The sequence below is a fragment of the Callithrix jacchus genome, chromosome 19, assembly GCF_049354715.1.
Source record: "Callithrix jacchus isolate 240 chromosome 19, calJac240_pri, whole genome shotgun sequence".
NCBI classification, from domain to species: Eukaryota; Metazoa; Chordata; class Mammalia; order Primates; family Cebidae; genus Callithrix; species Callithrix jacchus.
In genome coordinates this window covers 35,062,417-35,079,136 of record NC_133520.1, presented here as the reverse complement: position 1 = coordinate 35,079,136, position 16,720 = coordinate 35,062,417, and the positions used below count along the sequence as shown (strand labels likewise).

At 39.1% G+C, this 16,720-nt stretch overlaps 1 protein-coding gene and 1 long non-coding RNA gene across 10 annotated transcripts in view; one reads left to right on the top strand and one right to left on the bottom strand.

Annotated features, from left to right (window-relative positions):
• The window catches only part of CR1 (complement C3b/C4b receptor 1 (Knops blood group)), a 178,290-nt gene that overhangs the window by 29,405 nt on the left and 132,165 nt on the right, over window positions 1-16,720 (bottom strand). The window contains 1 exon segment of the mRNA XM_078357041.1: window positions 1,855-2,253. Coding sequence (XP_078213167.1) covers window positions 1,855-2,253 — 399 coding nt within the window.
• LOC128930229 (uncharacterized) overlaps window positions 1-16,720 on the top strand; it is a 97,121-nt gene that overhangs the window by 45,534 nt on the left and 34,867 nt on the right. For 8 of the 9 annotated variants that reach the window (XR_013529887.1, XR_013529886.1, XR_013529889.1 and 5 more), the window contains 2 exons: window positions 787-883; window positions 3,197-3,279. This is a non-coding gene — a long non-coding RNA (uncharacterized LOC128930229). Of the gene's footprint in view, window positions 1-786; window positions 884-3,196; window positions 3,280-9,479; window positions 14,574-16,720 lie in introns of those variants that run through there. The other variant, XR_013529891.1, reaches the window with a different exon arrangement.

Here is a 16,720-nt window from a genome sequence, read left to right as displayed (position 1 = left end):
CAGGGCTCATCACCCAGTGTTTCCTTTGACTACTCAATGCCTGGTGATGTAATATTGAGGTAATGTGCTGGTTAAATGCATGTTGGCACCTGGCCTCACACTTCTGCACTGTCTTTTGACTGCTAGCAATGAAGGCCTTAAAACTACAATCCTTTGTCTTCCTTGGTAGGTGGGCTCTTATTAGGGTCTATCAATTGGAGGCATATATGCCAAATAAAAAGGCAGGATGATGGCAGAATCTGTTCTACTTATACAGGTGGCTCAGGCAGTGACAGTATACATGGCTTCAGTGAGCAGCCACAGCTTCAATTCTAGCAATGCCAACGACTTTTGCCCCAGCAATATCAGCTCCATTCCGGCAGCAGTGGTGGCTCCTGCAGCATTAGCAGCTTTCAGGAAGACACCTGCTCAGTGGCAGGAGCTGACCAGTTCAGCATCAGTACAGGCTCCCATGCTTTAGACTGGAAGCCACAGTAGCTCCCTGATCTCTGGTAACTCTACCTTGTTCCTATTGCTTTTCCTGCCCTTCTAACATCTTTCTGACCTATTAGCTGTGATATGGTTTGGCTCTGTGTCCCCTCCCAAAACTCATGTCAAATTGTAATTCCCATTGTTGGAGGAGGAGCCTGGTGGGAGGTGACTGGATCATGGAGATGGTTTCTAATGGTTTAGCATCATCACCCTAGTGCTGTCTTGTGATAGAGTTCTATTGAGATCTGCTTGTTTAAAAGTGTACAGCACCTCCCCATTTGCGCGCTCTCTCTCTCTCTCTCTCTCTCCTGCCAGCCACATGAAGATATGCCTGCTTCCCTTTTGCCTTCTACCATGATTGTAAGTTTCCTGAGGGGTCCCCAGCCATGCCTCCTGTACAGCCTGCAGAACTGTGAGTCAATTAAACCTCTTTTGTTTATAAATTACCCAGTTTCAGGTAGTTCTTTATAGCAATGTGAGAACAGACTAATACCACCTGCATGAAATCCCACACTCCTTGAAAGTATCTAGAGTAAGTTTTGATTTCCTGACTGGGTGCTGATTAGCAAAGCCAAGGTTCTGGAGTCAGGTGGACTTGCGTTCCAGTCTTCAGTCTAGAAGTTGGTATCTTAGAAAGTTATCTGATCTCTCTAAGGTACAACTTCTCTGCCAAAAATAGAGGCTGGGAATGGTGGCTCATGCCTATAATCCCAGCACTTTGGGAGGCTGAGATGGGTGGATTACTTGAGCACAGGTGTTTGACACAAGCCTGGGCAACATGGTGAGACTCCATCTCTACAAAAAATATAAAAAATTTAACCAGGCTTGGTGGCATGCACCTGTAGTCCCATCTGCTTGTGAGACTCAGACTGGAGAATTACTTGAGCCAGGGAGGTGGCAGTTGCAGTAAGCCATGATCTCACGTCTGCAGTCCAACTTGACTGACAGATCAAGAACCTCTCTCAAGCAAACAAAACAGACAAATATAGAAAAACTGGTAACTACCTAATAACTTTGTTTTAAGAATTAAAATTCACACATAGCCTGTATTATGGTATCTGACCAGAAAACGCACTCATTTCCTATAAGCAAATATTATATTGAAAGGTAATTGATAGATCTGTTTGTAAGAACCCCAAAGAAACATCACATTCCTTGCCCAGGTTTAGGTTTGCTTCTCGATTTCAGAACATGTGCATGTACGCGCACGCGTGCACACACACACACACATGCACACCTTCTGAATTTCATGTTCACTACCTAGAAAATTTGCTCCCTGACCCTGCTCACCACATATCCCTACCCCTGAACAAATACTAATCTCCTGATCCAGCAGCAACTCATGTCATTTGCAGGGCCCTTCTAGGTATCAGACAGACTCACCCCTGGAGCAGCTTGGTAACTCTGGCTCCCATTTGTTCAGGGGCTGGCATTGCACACGGGGGGATCCTTTCATGACAAAGCCAGGCTGACACCTGAACTCCGCAACTTCATTTAAGGAAAATAAGCTTCTGTTGTCAGATACCATCATTCCATTTTCAACATTTGGAGGCGTGCATTTGTTAGGTATAATGCACTGAGGGGCCGGGCCACTCCAGATGCCCACTTGATCATCTTTAGTAGTGCAGTATATGGAGGGCTCACCCACGAGCTCAAACACATTTCTCCCTCCACTTCCAGGATTGCAGTGGTATGTCACCACTGATCCATAATAAAAATCCTCTCTGTTGGTGCTAATGAAATCTCCATTGGCGATGGTGGGGGGTAGCCCACAGGGAATTACTGGGAAAAGAAAGAGCAGGTTAAATAACAGTCAATTTAACTAATGAATAACAAAAATCTCATGAGTCACTAAACTGTAACTGTTTTTACATTTATTATTTGCTTTTAATTTTTGCTAACATGTAGGTACATTTTTACAACATTGTAACTTCTGTGGGCCTAATGTCATGTGTCCTGTCTTTCTTACTTAGATTATTTCCTATAATATTTGCATGCATTTATTAACTCAATCTATATTCTTTTCATTTTAAATATCCCTTTGATTATAGTATTATAGAGTTTATACAGTTTTTTCCTACTCTTTTCCATTTGCTTTCTTAATTTCCATTTTTGTTATTAACTGAGGTTAGCTTTTATAGAAATGCAAAATATAAAAACTTTGTTAAAAGACAAATTATAAGTGAAGAGAGAAAACACAAATATACACAGCATGAAAAAGAATTTAAACATTTTTTATGAATATGATAATATTTATAAAACTGTAAACTACTGGGGATTAATATTTTGAAAATCTAAATTATATAAATGGAAATATAAATTGCCAATGTTCATTCAGAAAGATATAGAAAGCTAGAATTGCCCAAGAAACATGTAAGAATTGAAAAAAGTCAAAGATAAGTTCTATCGAACTTTCAAGTGACATAATTCCAAATAATATTTCAATGCTTCAAAAAGTACAAAAGATATAAAAGGTAACAACTCACTTAATCAAATCTGTCTGATATCATAACAAGATATTTGTGTAAAAGTGATCATATATTAGTCCACAAAAACCCCTAAATACATGTTAAATATACAGACCAAAAACATAGAAGAATAAAGCCTAGCATGTTTAAGTGAAGTCCTGCAATGAGGGGAGAGATATAACAGAGCATAAACAACATTTGAAGAAGTAGTAAGTAAGAATTTTCTACGACTAATGCAAGACATCATTAAATTACAGATTCAAAAAGCTGGGCGGCAGATCCAAGATGGCCACATAGGAACAGCTCTGGAGTGCAGTTCCCAACGAGAGCAAGGCAGAGGGTGAGTTATCACTGCATTTCCAAGCGAGATAGCAGGTGCATCTCAATGGGACTGTTTGCAACGTGAGTGTAGCCCAAGAAGGGTAAGCCAAGGCAAGGTAGGGAGCTGCCTCACCCAGGATGTGCAGTCTCTGGAGGACCCACCTCCTTACCCAGTGGAGGCCATCAGGGGCTTTTCCATCCACTCCAGTGCTCTGGTTCAGATACTGTGCTTCTCCCATAATTTTTTACGCCCACAGACCAGGAGATTCCCAGGCTGAAAACTACCACAAGCTTCTAGCACAGCTGTTTAAGCCAGCGCTGCAGGTTTCCACACAAAACTCACACAAATTTTAGTGGCCTTTTCAACTGGCGCTTGGAACACCTGGGAGACAAGAGTCACCCATTCAATTGAAAAAGAAGGGGTTGAGGCCAGGCACGGTGGCTCACACCTGTAATCCTAGCACTTGGGAGGCAGAGGTGGGTGGATCACCTGAGGTCAGGAGTTCAAGACCAGCCTGGCCATCATGGTGAAACCCCATCTTTAAAAGAAAAAAAAAAAAAAGAAAAAGAAGGGATTAAAAGCAGGAAGCCAAGTGATCTGGCTCAGTGAGTCCCACTTCCACAAAAACATGCAATCTGAAATGCTCTGGATTCAGAGTTTTGCAGCAAGTGCAACTGGACCGGGGACAGTCCAGCTCTTTTGAGAGAAGGGCATCTGCAATTACTGAGGCAGTCTACCACTAACGAGGCAGTCCCCAATTACCAAGGCAGTCTGCCATTACTGAGGCAGTTCTAACTGTACCTCTGTAAACAAAACCACAAGGAAATTCACACAGCAACTGGGAAGAGCCTGTGGCAGCTCAACAATGCCTCTGCTGGCAGACTGTGATTAGGCTGCCTCTTTGCTGGTCAGGGCATCTCTGAAAAAAGGCAGCAGCACATCAGGAACTTATAAATAAAGCCCCACCTTCCCAGGACAGAGCACCTGGGAAAAGAGGTGGTTATGAGTTCCACTGCAGCAGACTTAAACTACCTGCCCAGCAGCTCTGAATGGAAAAATGGAGCTCCCAGTACAGCACTTGAGCTCTGATAAGGGACAGACTATTTTTTCAAGTGGCTCTCCAACCCCCATAGATCCAGAGGCATCTCATAAAGGAGAGCTCTGACTGACGTCTGGCAGGTACCCTTCTGGGACAAAGATAACAGAAGAAGAAACTGGCAGCAATCCTTACTGTTCTGCAGCCCCTGTGGGTGATTCTCAGGCAAGCAGGATCTGGAGTGGACCTCCAGCAGTCCTGCAGCACAGGGGCCTTACTGTTAGAAGGAAAACTAAAAAACAGAAAGAAATAGCTATGACATCAACAAAAGGGATGTCTACTCAGAGATCTCATCTGAAAGTCACCAACTACAAAGACCACATGTAAATAAATCCATGAAGATGGGAAGAAAACAGGTGCAAAAAGGATGAAAACACCAAAAACCAGAACACCTCTCCTCCTCCAAGGGATCATGACTCCTCACCAGCAAGTAAACAAAGCTGGATGGAGATTGAGTCTGATGATTTGACAGAAGCAGGCTTCAGAAGGTGGGTAATAACAAACTTCTCTGAGCTAAAAGAACATGTTCTAACCCAATGCAAAGAAACTAAAAACTTTGAAAAATTTTTAGATGAAATGCTAATCAGAAGAATCAGCTTAGAGAAGAATATAAATGACTTAATGGAGCTGAAAAACACAGCACAAGAACTTCGTGAAGCACACACAAGTTTCCATAGCCAAATCGACAAAGCAGAAGAAGGGATATCAGAGATTGAAGGTCAACTCAATGAAATAAAAACAGAAGGCAAGATTAGAGAAAAAAGAGTAAAAAGAAGTAAACAAAGCCTCCAAGATATATGGGATTATGTGAAAAGACCTAATCTACATTTCATAGGTGTATATGAATGTGATGGGGAGAATGAATCCAGGCTTGAAAACACTCTTCAGGATATTATCCAGGAGAACTTCCCCAGTCTGGCAAGGCAGGCCATTATTCAAGTCCAGGAAATACAGAGACCACCACAAAGGTATACCTTGAGAAGAGCAACCCCAAGGCACATAACCGTCTGATTTACCAGGGTTGAAATGAAGGAAAAAATGCTAAGGGCAGCCAGAGAGAAAAGTTGGGTTACCCACAAAGGGAAGCCCATCAGACTCACAGTAGATTTCTTGGCAGAAACCCTACAAGCCAGAAGAGAGTAGGGCCAATATTCAACATCCTTAAAGAAAAGAACTTTCAACCTAGAATTTCATATCCAGCCAAACTAAGCTTCATAATTGAAGGAGAAATAAAATCCTTTACAGACAAACAATTGCTGAGAGATTTTGTCACCACCAGGCCTGCCTTACAAGAACTTTGAAAGAAGTACTAAACATGGAAAGGAAAATCCAGTACCAGTCACTCCAAAAACGTACAAAATGGTAAAGACCATCGACGCAATGAAGAAACTGCATCAACTAACAGGCAAAACAAACAGCTAACATCAAAATGGCAGGATGAAATTCACACATAACAATATTAACCTTAAATGTAAATGGGCTAAATGCCCCAGTGAAAAGACATAGACTAGCAAATTGCATACAGAGTCAAGACTCAATCTGTGTGCTGTATTCAGAAAACCTATTTCACATGGAAAGACACATATAGGCTCAAAATAAAGGGATGGAGGAAGGTTTATCAAGCAAATAGAGAGCAAAAAAAGGCAGCAGTTGTAATCCTAGTCTCTGATAAAATGGACTTTAAACCAACATAGATCAAAAGAGAAAGAAGTCCATTACATAATGGTAAAAGGATCAATGCAACAAGAAGAACTAACTATCCTAAATATACATGCACCCAATACAGGAGCACCCATATACATAAGGCAAGTTCTTAATGACCTACAAAGAGACTTAGACTCCTGCACTATAATAGTGGGAGACTTTAACACTCCATTGTCAATATTAGACAGATCAACAAGACAGAAAATTAACAAGATTATCCAGGACTTGAACTCAGATCTGGACCAAGCAAACCTAATAGACATCTACAGAACTCTCTACCCCAAATCGAAAGAATATACATTCTTCTCAGAACCACATCACACCTACTCTAAAATTGACCACATAATTGGAAGTAAATCACTCCTTAGCAAATGCAAGAGAACGGAAATCATAACAAACAATCTCTCAGACAACAGTGCAATCAAATTAGAACTCAGAATTAAGAAACTAACTCAGAACTGCACAGCCTCATGGAAACTGAACAACTGGCTTCTGAATGTTGACTGGATAAACAATGAAATGAAGGCAGAAATAAAGATGTTCTTCTAAACCAACAAGAACAAAGGCACACATATTTAAAGTAATGTCTAGAGGGAAATTTTTAGCAATAAATGCCCACATGAGAAACCAGGAATGATCTAAAGTCAACACTCTACCATCAAAATTGAAAAAGCTACAGGAGTAAGATAAAAAAAATCTGAAAAGCTAGCAGAAGACAAGAAATAACTAAGATCAGAGCAGAACTAAAGGAGATAGAGACACAAAAAACCCTTCAAAAAATCAATAAATCCAGGATCTGGTTTTGCAAAAGATCAACAAAATAGAGAGACTGCTAGCCAGATTAATAAAAAAGAAAAGAGAAGAAACAAATAGATGCAATCAAAATTGATAAAGGGGATATCAACACTGATTCCACAGAAATACAAACCACCATCAGCGATTACTACAAATAACTCTATACACATAAGCCAGTAAACCTGGAAGAAGTGGATAAATTCCTGAACACTTGCACCCTCCCAAGCCTAAACCAGGAAGAAGTTGAAACCGTGAATAGACCAATAATAAGGGCTGAAGTTGAGGCAGCAATTAATAGCCTACCAAGCAAAAAAAGTCCAGGTCCAGAGCTTTCACAGCCGGATTCTACCAGACGTACAAAGAGGAGCTGGTACCACGCCTTCTGAAACTATTTCAGACAATACAAAAAGAGGGAAGCCTTCCCAAATCATTCTGTGAGACCAACATCATTCTGATACCAAAACTCAGTAGAGACTCAACCAAAAAAGAAAACTTCAGGCCAATATCCATGATGAGCATAGATGCAAAAATCTTCAATAAAATACTGGCAAACCAATTGCAACAGCACATCAAAAAGCTTATCTATCCATCACAATCAAGTAGGCTTCATCCCAGGGATACAAGTCTGGTTCAACATACACAAGTCTATAAACATAATCCACCACATAAACAGAACCAAAGACAAAAACCACATGATTATCTCAATAGATGTAGACAAGGTTTTTGACAAAATTCAACAGCCCTTTATGCTAAAAACTCTCAATAAACTAAGTATCGATGGAATGTATCTCAAAATAATAAAAGCTATTTATGACAAACCCACGGCCAATATCATACTGAATGGGCAAAACCTGGAAGCATTCCCTTTGAAATCTGGCACTAGGCAAGGATGCCCTCTTTCACTACTCTTATTCAATATAGTATTGGAAGTTCTAGCCAGAGCAATCAGGCAAGACAAAGAAATAAAGGGTATTCAATTAGGAAAGAAGAAAGTCAAGTTGTCCCTTTTTGCAGACGACATGATTGTATATTTAGAAGACCCCATATTTTCAGCCTAGAATCTCCTTAAACTGATAAGCAACTTCAGCAAACTCTCAGGATACAAATCAATGTGCAGAAATCACAAACATTCCTATACACCAATAACAGACTAACAGAGAGCTAAATCAAGAGCAATCTCCCACTCACAATTGCTACAAAGAGAATAAAATACCTAGGAATACAACTAACAAAGGATGTAAATAACCTCTTCAAGGAGAACTACAAACCACTGCTCAAGGAAATAAGAGAGGACACAAACAGATGGAAAAACATTCCATGCTTGTGGTTAGAAAGAATCAATATTGTGAAAATGGCCATACTGTCCAAAGTAATTTATAGATTCAGTGCTATCCCTATCAAGCTACCAATGATCTTCTTCACAGAACTGGAAAAAACCGCCTTAAACTTCATATGGAACTAAAAAAGAGCCTGTATAGCCTAGACAATCCTAAGCAAAAAGAACAAAGCTGAAGGCATCATGCTACCTGACTTCAAACTATACTACAAGGCTATGGTAATCAAAACAGCATGGTACTGGTACAAAACAGAGATACAGACCAACAGAACAGAACAGAGGCCTTGGAGACAATGCCACACATCTACAACCATCTGATCTTTGACAGACCTGACAAAAACAAGCAATGGGAAAAGGATTCCCTGTTTAATAAATCGTGTTGGCAAAACTGGCTAACCATGTGCAGAAAGCAGAAACTGGACCCCTACACTAAAATTAACTCCAACTGGATTAAAAACCTAAACATAAGACCTAGTGCCATAAAAATCCTAGAAGAAAACCTAGGCAAAACCATTCAGGACATAGGCACAGGCACATACTTCATGACTAAAACACCAAAAGCATTGGCAACAAAAGCCAAAATGGGCAAATGGGATCTGATTAAACTCCAGAGCTTCTGTACAGCAAAAGAAGCAATCCTTTGAATGAACCAGCAACTGACAGAATGGGAAAATTTTTTTGCTCTACCCATCTGACAAAGGGCTTAATATTCAGAATCTACAAATAACTAAAATAGATTTACAAGAAAAACACAAACCCATTCAAAAGTGGGCAAATAATATGAGCAGACACTTTTCAAAAGAAGACATATATGAGGCCAAGAAACATATGAAAAAATGTTCATCATAACTGGTCATTAGAGAAATGCAAATCAAAACCACAGTGAGATACCATCTCATGCCATTTGGAATGGCGATCATTAAAAAATCTGGAGACAACACACGCTGGAGAGGATGTGGAGAAATAGGAACATTTTTACACTGTTTGTGGGAGTGTAAATTAGTTTAGCCCTTGTGGAAGACAGTGTGGTGATTCCTGAAGTATCTAGAAATAGAAATTCCATTTGACCCAGCAATCCCATTACTGGGCATATACCCAAATGATTATAAATCACCCTATTATAAAGACACATGCACATGTATCTTCATTGTGGCACTGTATACAATAGCAAAGACCTGGAACCAACCCAAATGCCCATCGATGATAGACTGGATAAGGAAAATATGGCACATATACACCATGGAATACTATGCAGCCATAAAAATGATGAGATTGTGTCCTTTGTAGGGTCATGGATGAATCTAGAAACCATCATTCTCAGCAAACTGACACAAGAACAGAAAATCAAATATGGAATGTTCTCACTCATAGGTGGGTGTCAAACAATGAGAACAAGTGAACACAGGGTGGGGAGCATCACACACAGGGGTATGTTGGTGGTGGGGCTAGGGGAGGCACAGTGGGGTTGGGGAGGTTGGGGAGAGATAACATGGGGAGAAATGCCTGATGTGGGTGATGGGGGGTTGGAGGCAGCAAACCACCTTGCCACGTATGTAGCTATGCAACAATCCTGCATGATCTACACATGTACCCCATGACCTAAGGTACAATTAAAAAAGAAAGTTATACAGGCCTGTCACAGTAGCTCATGCCTGTAATCCCAGTACTTTGGGTGACCTAGGTGGGCAGATCACCTGAGGTCAGGCGCTTAAGACCAGCCTGGCCAACGTGGCAAAACCCCCTCTCTACTAAAAATTCAAAAATTAGCCCAGCATGTAATCCCAGTTACTCAGGTGGCTGAGGTGCGAGGATTGCTTGAATCTGGGAGGTGGAGGTTGCAGGAAGAAAGACTGAATAAAACAACAAAACTTTACTATATAATATTTATAAAATACGAGCTTTAAATGTAAGACAAAGAAGGGCTGAAAGTAAAAGATTTAAAATATATGTAATATAAATACAAGAAAGAAAGCTGATATAGCTATATTAATGTACAAAGTAGATTTTAAGGCAAGAATTATTATGAGAGGTAGAGAGAGAATTTCATTATAAGAAAATAGTCAATTCAGCAGAAAGATAGAATAAACCAAGAATTTCATGCATTTAATAACATGTTTAAAATTCATGATATAAAAATGGCTAGAACAAAGATGAAGACAGACAAATTCATAGCTATAGTTGGGAATTGTAATGGGTTGAATAACCACTGTCCTCCTTAAAAATTATCTGTGTCCTACCCTCTGAAACCTGTGAACGTGACCCAATTTGGAGAGTCTTTGTAGATACAATCAAGTTAATGATTGTGAGTTGAGACCCTCCTGGATTGCCAGGGTGGCCTCTAAATCCAGGTTCAGTGTCTTTACAGGAGACAGAAGAGCAAAGGAAACACACAGAGTGATAAATTAGAATGAACATTTATGATAAATTTTTGGCAATTAGAAATAAAGGGGAGTTTCCTTAATCTAATAAAGGATATCATACAAAAAACTATAGCATACATCATGGTTTATGATGACTATTAAAAGCCTTGTATCATCTCTTTTATCCAATACTGTACTGAGGTTTCTAGCCAATGCAATAAAGCAAGAGAAATAAACAAAAGACATAAGAAAGAAAAAGATGTAACAACTTTGCCAGATTCATAGATGACATAATTATGCAGCAAATTCAAAAGAATATACAGATAAACTATCCAATTTATAAGTAAATTTAACAAAGCTGCTGGAGCTAGGATGAAACAGGTGTATATCCAAGAAGTAAATAATTAGAGAATGAAATTTTTAAAATAATACATAGGAATAAAGATAATGAAAGATGTACCTGACTTCTATAGCACAAATTGACAAATATTATTAAAAGAAATTAAAGACTTCAAAAATGGGAGGATATATCATGTTCACAAATTTAAACTTCAAAACTGTAAATTTGTTAATGGCCGCAAATTGATCTACTGAGTCAATAGAAACTCAATACAAATTCAAGAAGGATTCTATTTGTGGAAATTGACAACTGATTCTAAATTTTATATGGTAATGCAAAGGGCCAAGAATCACCAAGTAAATCTTGAAGAAGTACATAGTTAAAAGATATATGCCAGCCAGGTGTGGTGGCTCATGTGTGTAATACCTGCACTTTGGCAGGCTGAGGCGGGCAGATCACAAGGTCAGGAGCTTAAGACCAGCCTGGTCAACATGGTAAAACCCCATCTCTACTGAAAATACAAAAATTAGCCAGGGGTGGTGGCATGCACCTGTAGTCCCAGCTACTCAGGGAGCTGAGGTAGGAGAATCGCTTGAACCTGGGAGGTGGTGGTTGCAATGAGCTGAGATTGGCCACTGCACTCTGGCCTCAATGACAGAGCAAGACTCCATCTCAAAAATAAACAAACAAACAAAACCTGGGTGCAGTGGCTGACCCCTGTAATCTCAGCACTTTGAGAGGTGGAGGTGGGTGGATCATGAGGTCAGGAGTTCAAGACCAGCCTGGCCAACATGGTGAAACCCTGTCTCCACTAAAGATACAAAAATTAGCTGGGCCCAGTCGTGGGTGCCTGTAATCCCAGCTACTTTGGAGGCTGAGGCAGGAGAATTGCTTGCATCCAGGAGGTAGAGGTTGCAGAGAGCCAAGATCGCACCACTGCACTCCAGCCTGGGTGACAGAGCAAGCCCCCATATCAAAAAAATAAAAAAAAAGATATATGTCACCAGATATAAAGTCTTAATGTAGTGCTATAGTAATTAACATCTTAATGTAATGCTATAGTTTATTTGCTGTTATAACATGGAAAAAAACAACAACTAATATATGGCAAATAAACCAATGGAATAGAACCTCTCTGGAATGAGATCCACATATAAGGTCACCTGACTTATGGGCATGGTGCTATTGCATTGCAGTATGCAAGGAATAGTCTTTTTAATAAAAGTTATTAGATCAATTGCCTATCCATAAGAAACAGTCTCACTCTGTCACCTGGGCTGCAGTGCAGTGGCACCATCATAACTCACTGCAGCCTTGAACCCCTGTGCTCAAGGGATCCTCCGACCTCATCCTCCCAAGTTGCTGGGACTACAGGCATGTGCCACTGAGCCCAGCTAATTTTATTTTATTTTTGTAGAGACAGGGTCTCACTTTGTTGCCCAGGCTGGTCTCCAACTCTTGGCTTCAAGCAGTCCTCCTGCCTTGGCCTCCGAAAGTGCTGGGATTATAGACGTGAGCCACCTCACCTGGCTCAATTGCTTAAGTAGAATAAAAAAAGCAGTTACTGAAATAAAAATCCATAAATTGAATATTATTAAAATGTAGAACTTCCATCAACAAAAGACATCATTAAGAAGAGAAAAGAAAAGCCATAGTCTGAAAAAACATATTTGTGTTATATTTATTAGAAAATATGAGAATATTTAAAGAACTTCTACAAAACAATAAAACAATAGACAGACTAGTAAATAACAGGCAAAAGTTTGGAATAGGCACTTCACGAACATATGAAAAGGTACTCAAGATAATCAATGAAATGCAACATAATAATAAAAATGACCTAACAATCCTTCATGCAAAAACAAAAGTGACTCTTCCAAATGGAGCACTGAGCAGAAGCTGGACACAAAAGAGTACCTATGTTTTTATTCCTTTAATATAAAATTTAGGAAGCAGCAAAACTAATTATTAGTGTTATAAATCAGAATAATGGTTACTTTGGGAAAATAAGTGGGAAAGGGCATCGGGAAGGCTTCTGGGTTGTTGATGTTCTATATCTTAATCTGAGTGCCATGTACATGGATGCATTTACTTTGTAAAAATTCACTGAACTGCCTAATTAAGATTTGTGCACTTTACTATATATATGTTATACTTAAGCAAAAAATTTACATGATATAGAAAAAATTGTTGAAAAAAAAAGACCTCCCAACAAAGTAAACTCCAGGCCATAGGGTGTTTCTGGTGAATTCTTTCAAACATTTAAAGAAGAAATAATACCAATCTTGCATAAACCCTTCCAAGGAAACAAATACATGAAACACTACCAGCTGGCTTCATAAGACTGTCATAAGGTATCAAACTTATGACAGTCTTATGAAGCCAGCCGGTAGTATTTCATAATGTCCTTAAAATCTTATAAGGACATTACAAGAAAGAAAATTACAGTTTAATCTCTAAAATAGGAATGGGATGATGAAAGTGTTCTGTAATTAATTAGCGGTCTTGGTTGCCTAATGTTTTAGTCTATTTGGGCTGCTGTAACAAAATACTATAAACTGGTTTTATAGTATTGTACACAACAGAAATTTATTTCTCATAGTTATGGAGGCTGGGGAGTTCACGACCAATGCTCCGGCAGATTCAGCATTTCCTCCCTGGTGGGAGGGGCAAAGGAGCTCTTCTGGGCCTCTTTTATTAGGACGCTAATCCCATTTGTGAGGGCTCTGCTCTCATGACCTAATCACCTTCCAAAGGCCTCACTTCCTCATGTCATAACCTTATGGGTAAGGATTTCAGCATATGGGTTTGGGGTAGACTCAAAGATTCAGACCACAACACACAAATTTGTGAATATACTAAACACCACTGAATTGTGTAATTTAAAAAAAGCAACTTTCATGATACATCAATTGTACTTTAATAGAAACATTCAAAATGTATTACAAAAGCATATTTGCCATATATAAAAATGATTAAATATTATGACAAAGTTGATTTATTTTAAGAATGTAAACTTAAAATTCAAAATCATTTGCCTTTCAAAAACGTACTCAAAACAATTTGTTACATTAACAGAAAAAAAAGAAACAGATATGGTTACATCGATATATGTAACTAAAGTGTTTGATAAACTTCCACGATTCAAAGACCAAAAATTTTTAATAATGAAGAATATCTGAGAATGTCCTTAATTTAAAAATGGTTATCTACAAAAAGCCTATAGTAAACACCAGATTAATGGTGAAATGTTTTTTTGTTTTTTTTTTTATTTTTGTTTTTTGAGACAGAGTTTTGCTATTGTTACCCAGACTGGAGTGCAATGGCAGGATCTCGGCTCGCCGCAACCTCCGCTTTCTGGGTTCAAGCAATTCTCCTGCCTCAGCCTCCCAAGTAGCTGGGGCTACAGGCATGCGCCACCATGCCAAGCTAATTTTTGTATTTTTAGTAGAGACGGGGTTTTACCTTGTTGACCAGGATGGTCTCGATCTCTTGACCTCGTGATCCACCCGCCTCGGCCTCCCAAAATGCTGGGATTATAGGCGTGAGCCACCGCGCCTGGCCTGAAATGTTTTAATCTTTCTCTTTGAGATGTGGAACAAGTCAAGGATGGCATCTATTGCTACCAATGTTTAATGTTATACTGGTAGTCCTAGCCAGTGTGGTAAAGAAGAAAGAAAATGGAAGGAAGGAAGAAAATGGAAGGAAGGAAGGAAGGAAGGAAGGAAGGAAGGAAGGAAGGAAGGAAGGAAGGAAGGAGGGAGGGAGGGAGGGAGGGAGGGAGGGAGGGAGGGATTGGAGGGAGGGAGGGAGAAAGGAAGGAGGGAAGGAAACAAAGAAAAGACACAGAGTTAAATAAAATTATAATTAGCTGGTGGTTTGGTAAAGTGTCAACCAGACTAATCTGGAATTAAGTTTTCCAGACCAATTTCTCTGTATGGTTCTGGACTAGGGTTACAGCATGAGAAATTAGCCTGATATTTGACAGGCAGAAGTTAAACAACAGCCATTCCACTTTGAAAGTCATTCTTGGATAGAGTTGGTGAGGCACAGTGCAGGAGTGGAGGGTTCAGAGGATAGACCTTTTACCTGAGGCTTGAGAAGTACATTCACATGGGAAGTTTCAGCATCCTCTGTGACAGCTCATTCTCTGTAGACTGGGAATGATAGTGGGAACTGTTGCCATTGAACTGGGTTCTCTGAATTCACTTGGGGATCAAAGGACCTCAGGGTGGCAGAGTCCAAGTGGCAGCACTTAATTGTCACAGACAATGGGGGTTCTTGTAATGGGTATTAGAGTTGAAACAGCAATCAGAATGATTTGACTGAAGAGAACTTTGTTACTGGCTAATTGATCATGGAGTCTCTAAAACCGAAGTAGATGGATAGCCGACTAAAGTGTTACTTGATTTGTATGAGTAGAAGAGATTTAGGTCAAGTGAATAGAATTCTGACTTGAATCATTGCAAAAGAAGTTCATCTTACATCCACAATTCCTAGACTTGAATAGTCTATAGACTCAGGGCAGCATGAATGGATGGGAGACTGGATCCTTTTGAGGAAGCATCATGCTACACAGTCAAAAGCAGGTATTGTAAATCTTCCCCTAGCCTTCACCAGGAAGACTTAAAGCCATTTACCAGCATTTGGATATAGAAAGTTTACAGAACTAGAAACAGAGAATACAGGTATATGTATAGGTATAAGTATAGCTTTAGGTGTATTATTTTGTTTGTTTTCTCTATTTTACTAATAATATTTTTCATATTTCCAAGAAAATTCTTATTCCAATTCCGTGTTATCTTATTACACATTTAAAATAAGATGGAAGTTTCCCAATTTGTTTTACAAAATAACAAAACTATTTCTTAACTAGATAAACAGCAATAAATATGTGAGCAGTGTCATTGATAAACTTAGATTCTGAAGCTCATAAACTTTTTAGTAAAAGTAACAACATTTTTAAATACCAAGAAGAAAAGAAGTCCCCAAGTTATCCAAAGAGAACAGTAAGATGTTACACACTGTATTTCTCTCAGCCTCAGCCTGGCCCTCCACTACCTAGGTGTATTATTTTTTCATAAAATGAGATCATGCTATACATGCCATTCATCTGATTCCTTTTCCACATAAAACACATTTCTTTCTAGCCATTAAGTGCTTCCTTATGCATTTTTATGGCTTAATAAGATGCCCGTGTATGGATATACTTTTTTTTTTATTCTGCAAAGCTATTTTATGTTTCTTAGGGAATTCTTTATAGCAGAAATTTTGAATACCTCTTTCTAGTAGATCATTTCCAAACCATAGTTTAAAATATATAGGTTACTCCAACATTTTAACTAATATAAATCATGCTGCAATGAAAAGTTTACACCAAACTGCTTTAAGAAGTTTGTGTTTATTTCCTAAGTAGTAGGTCAAAATATATGCCTACTTCTGAGGTTTACAGTGTATGGTGTCTTTCAAGAGGATGTGTTGATCTTATGGTACATGGGAGTCCAGGTTCTTCTGAAGCTTCACTAACCTTGAAGAGCATCAGTTTTAAAAATCTTTACCGATTTACCAAGCAGGACGATTATTACCCTGGAGGTGGTAGAACCAACATAATTTCAAATTTATAGAAGTAAAATCAAGTTTGAAGGCTTTTAGGTACTTAAGCTCTCAGAATTAGAAAAGACACATCCCAGGATAAGTAAGAACTTAAGGAAAGAGTTGCCAGGAACCCCACAGGAATATTTGAGAACATTAAAGCTGTCTTCAGCCATGTGAAGGACAAATTGCACAGAGGAATTCGGTTAAGATTTTTATTATTCCAGAGAAAAATT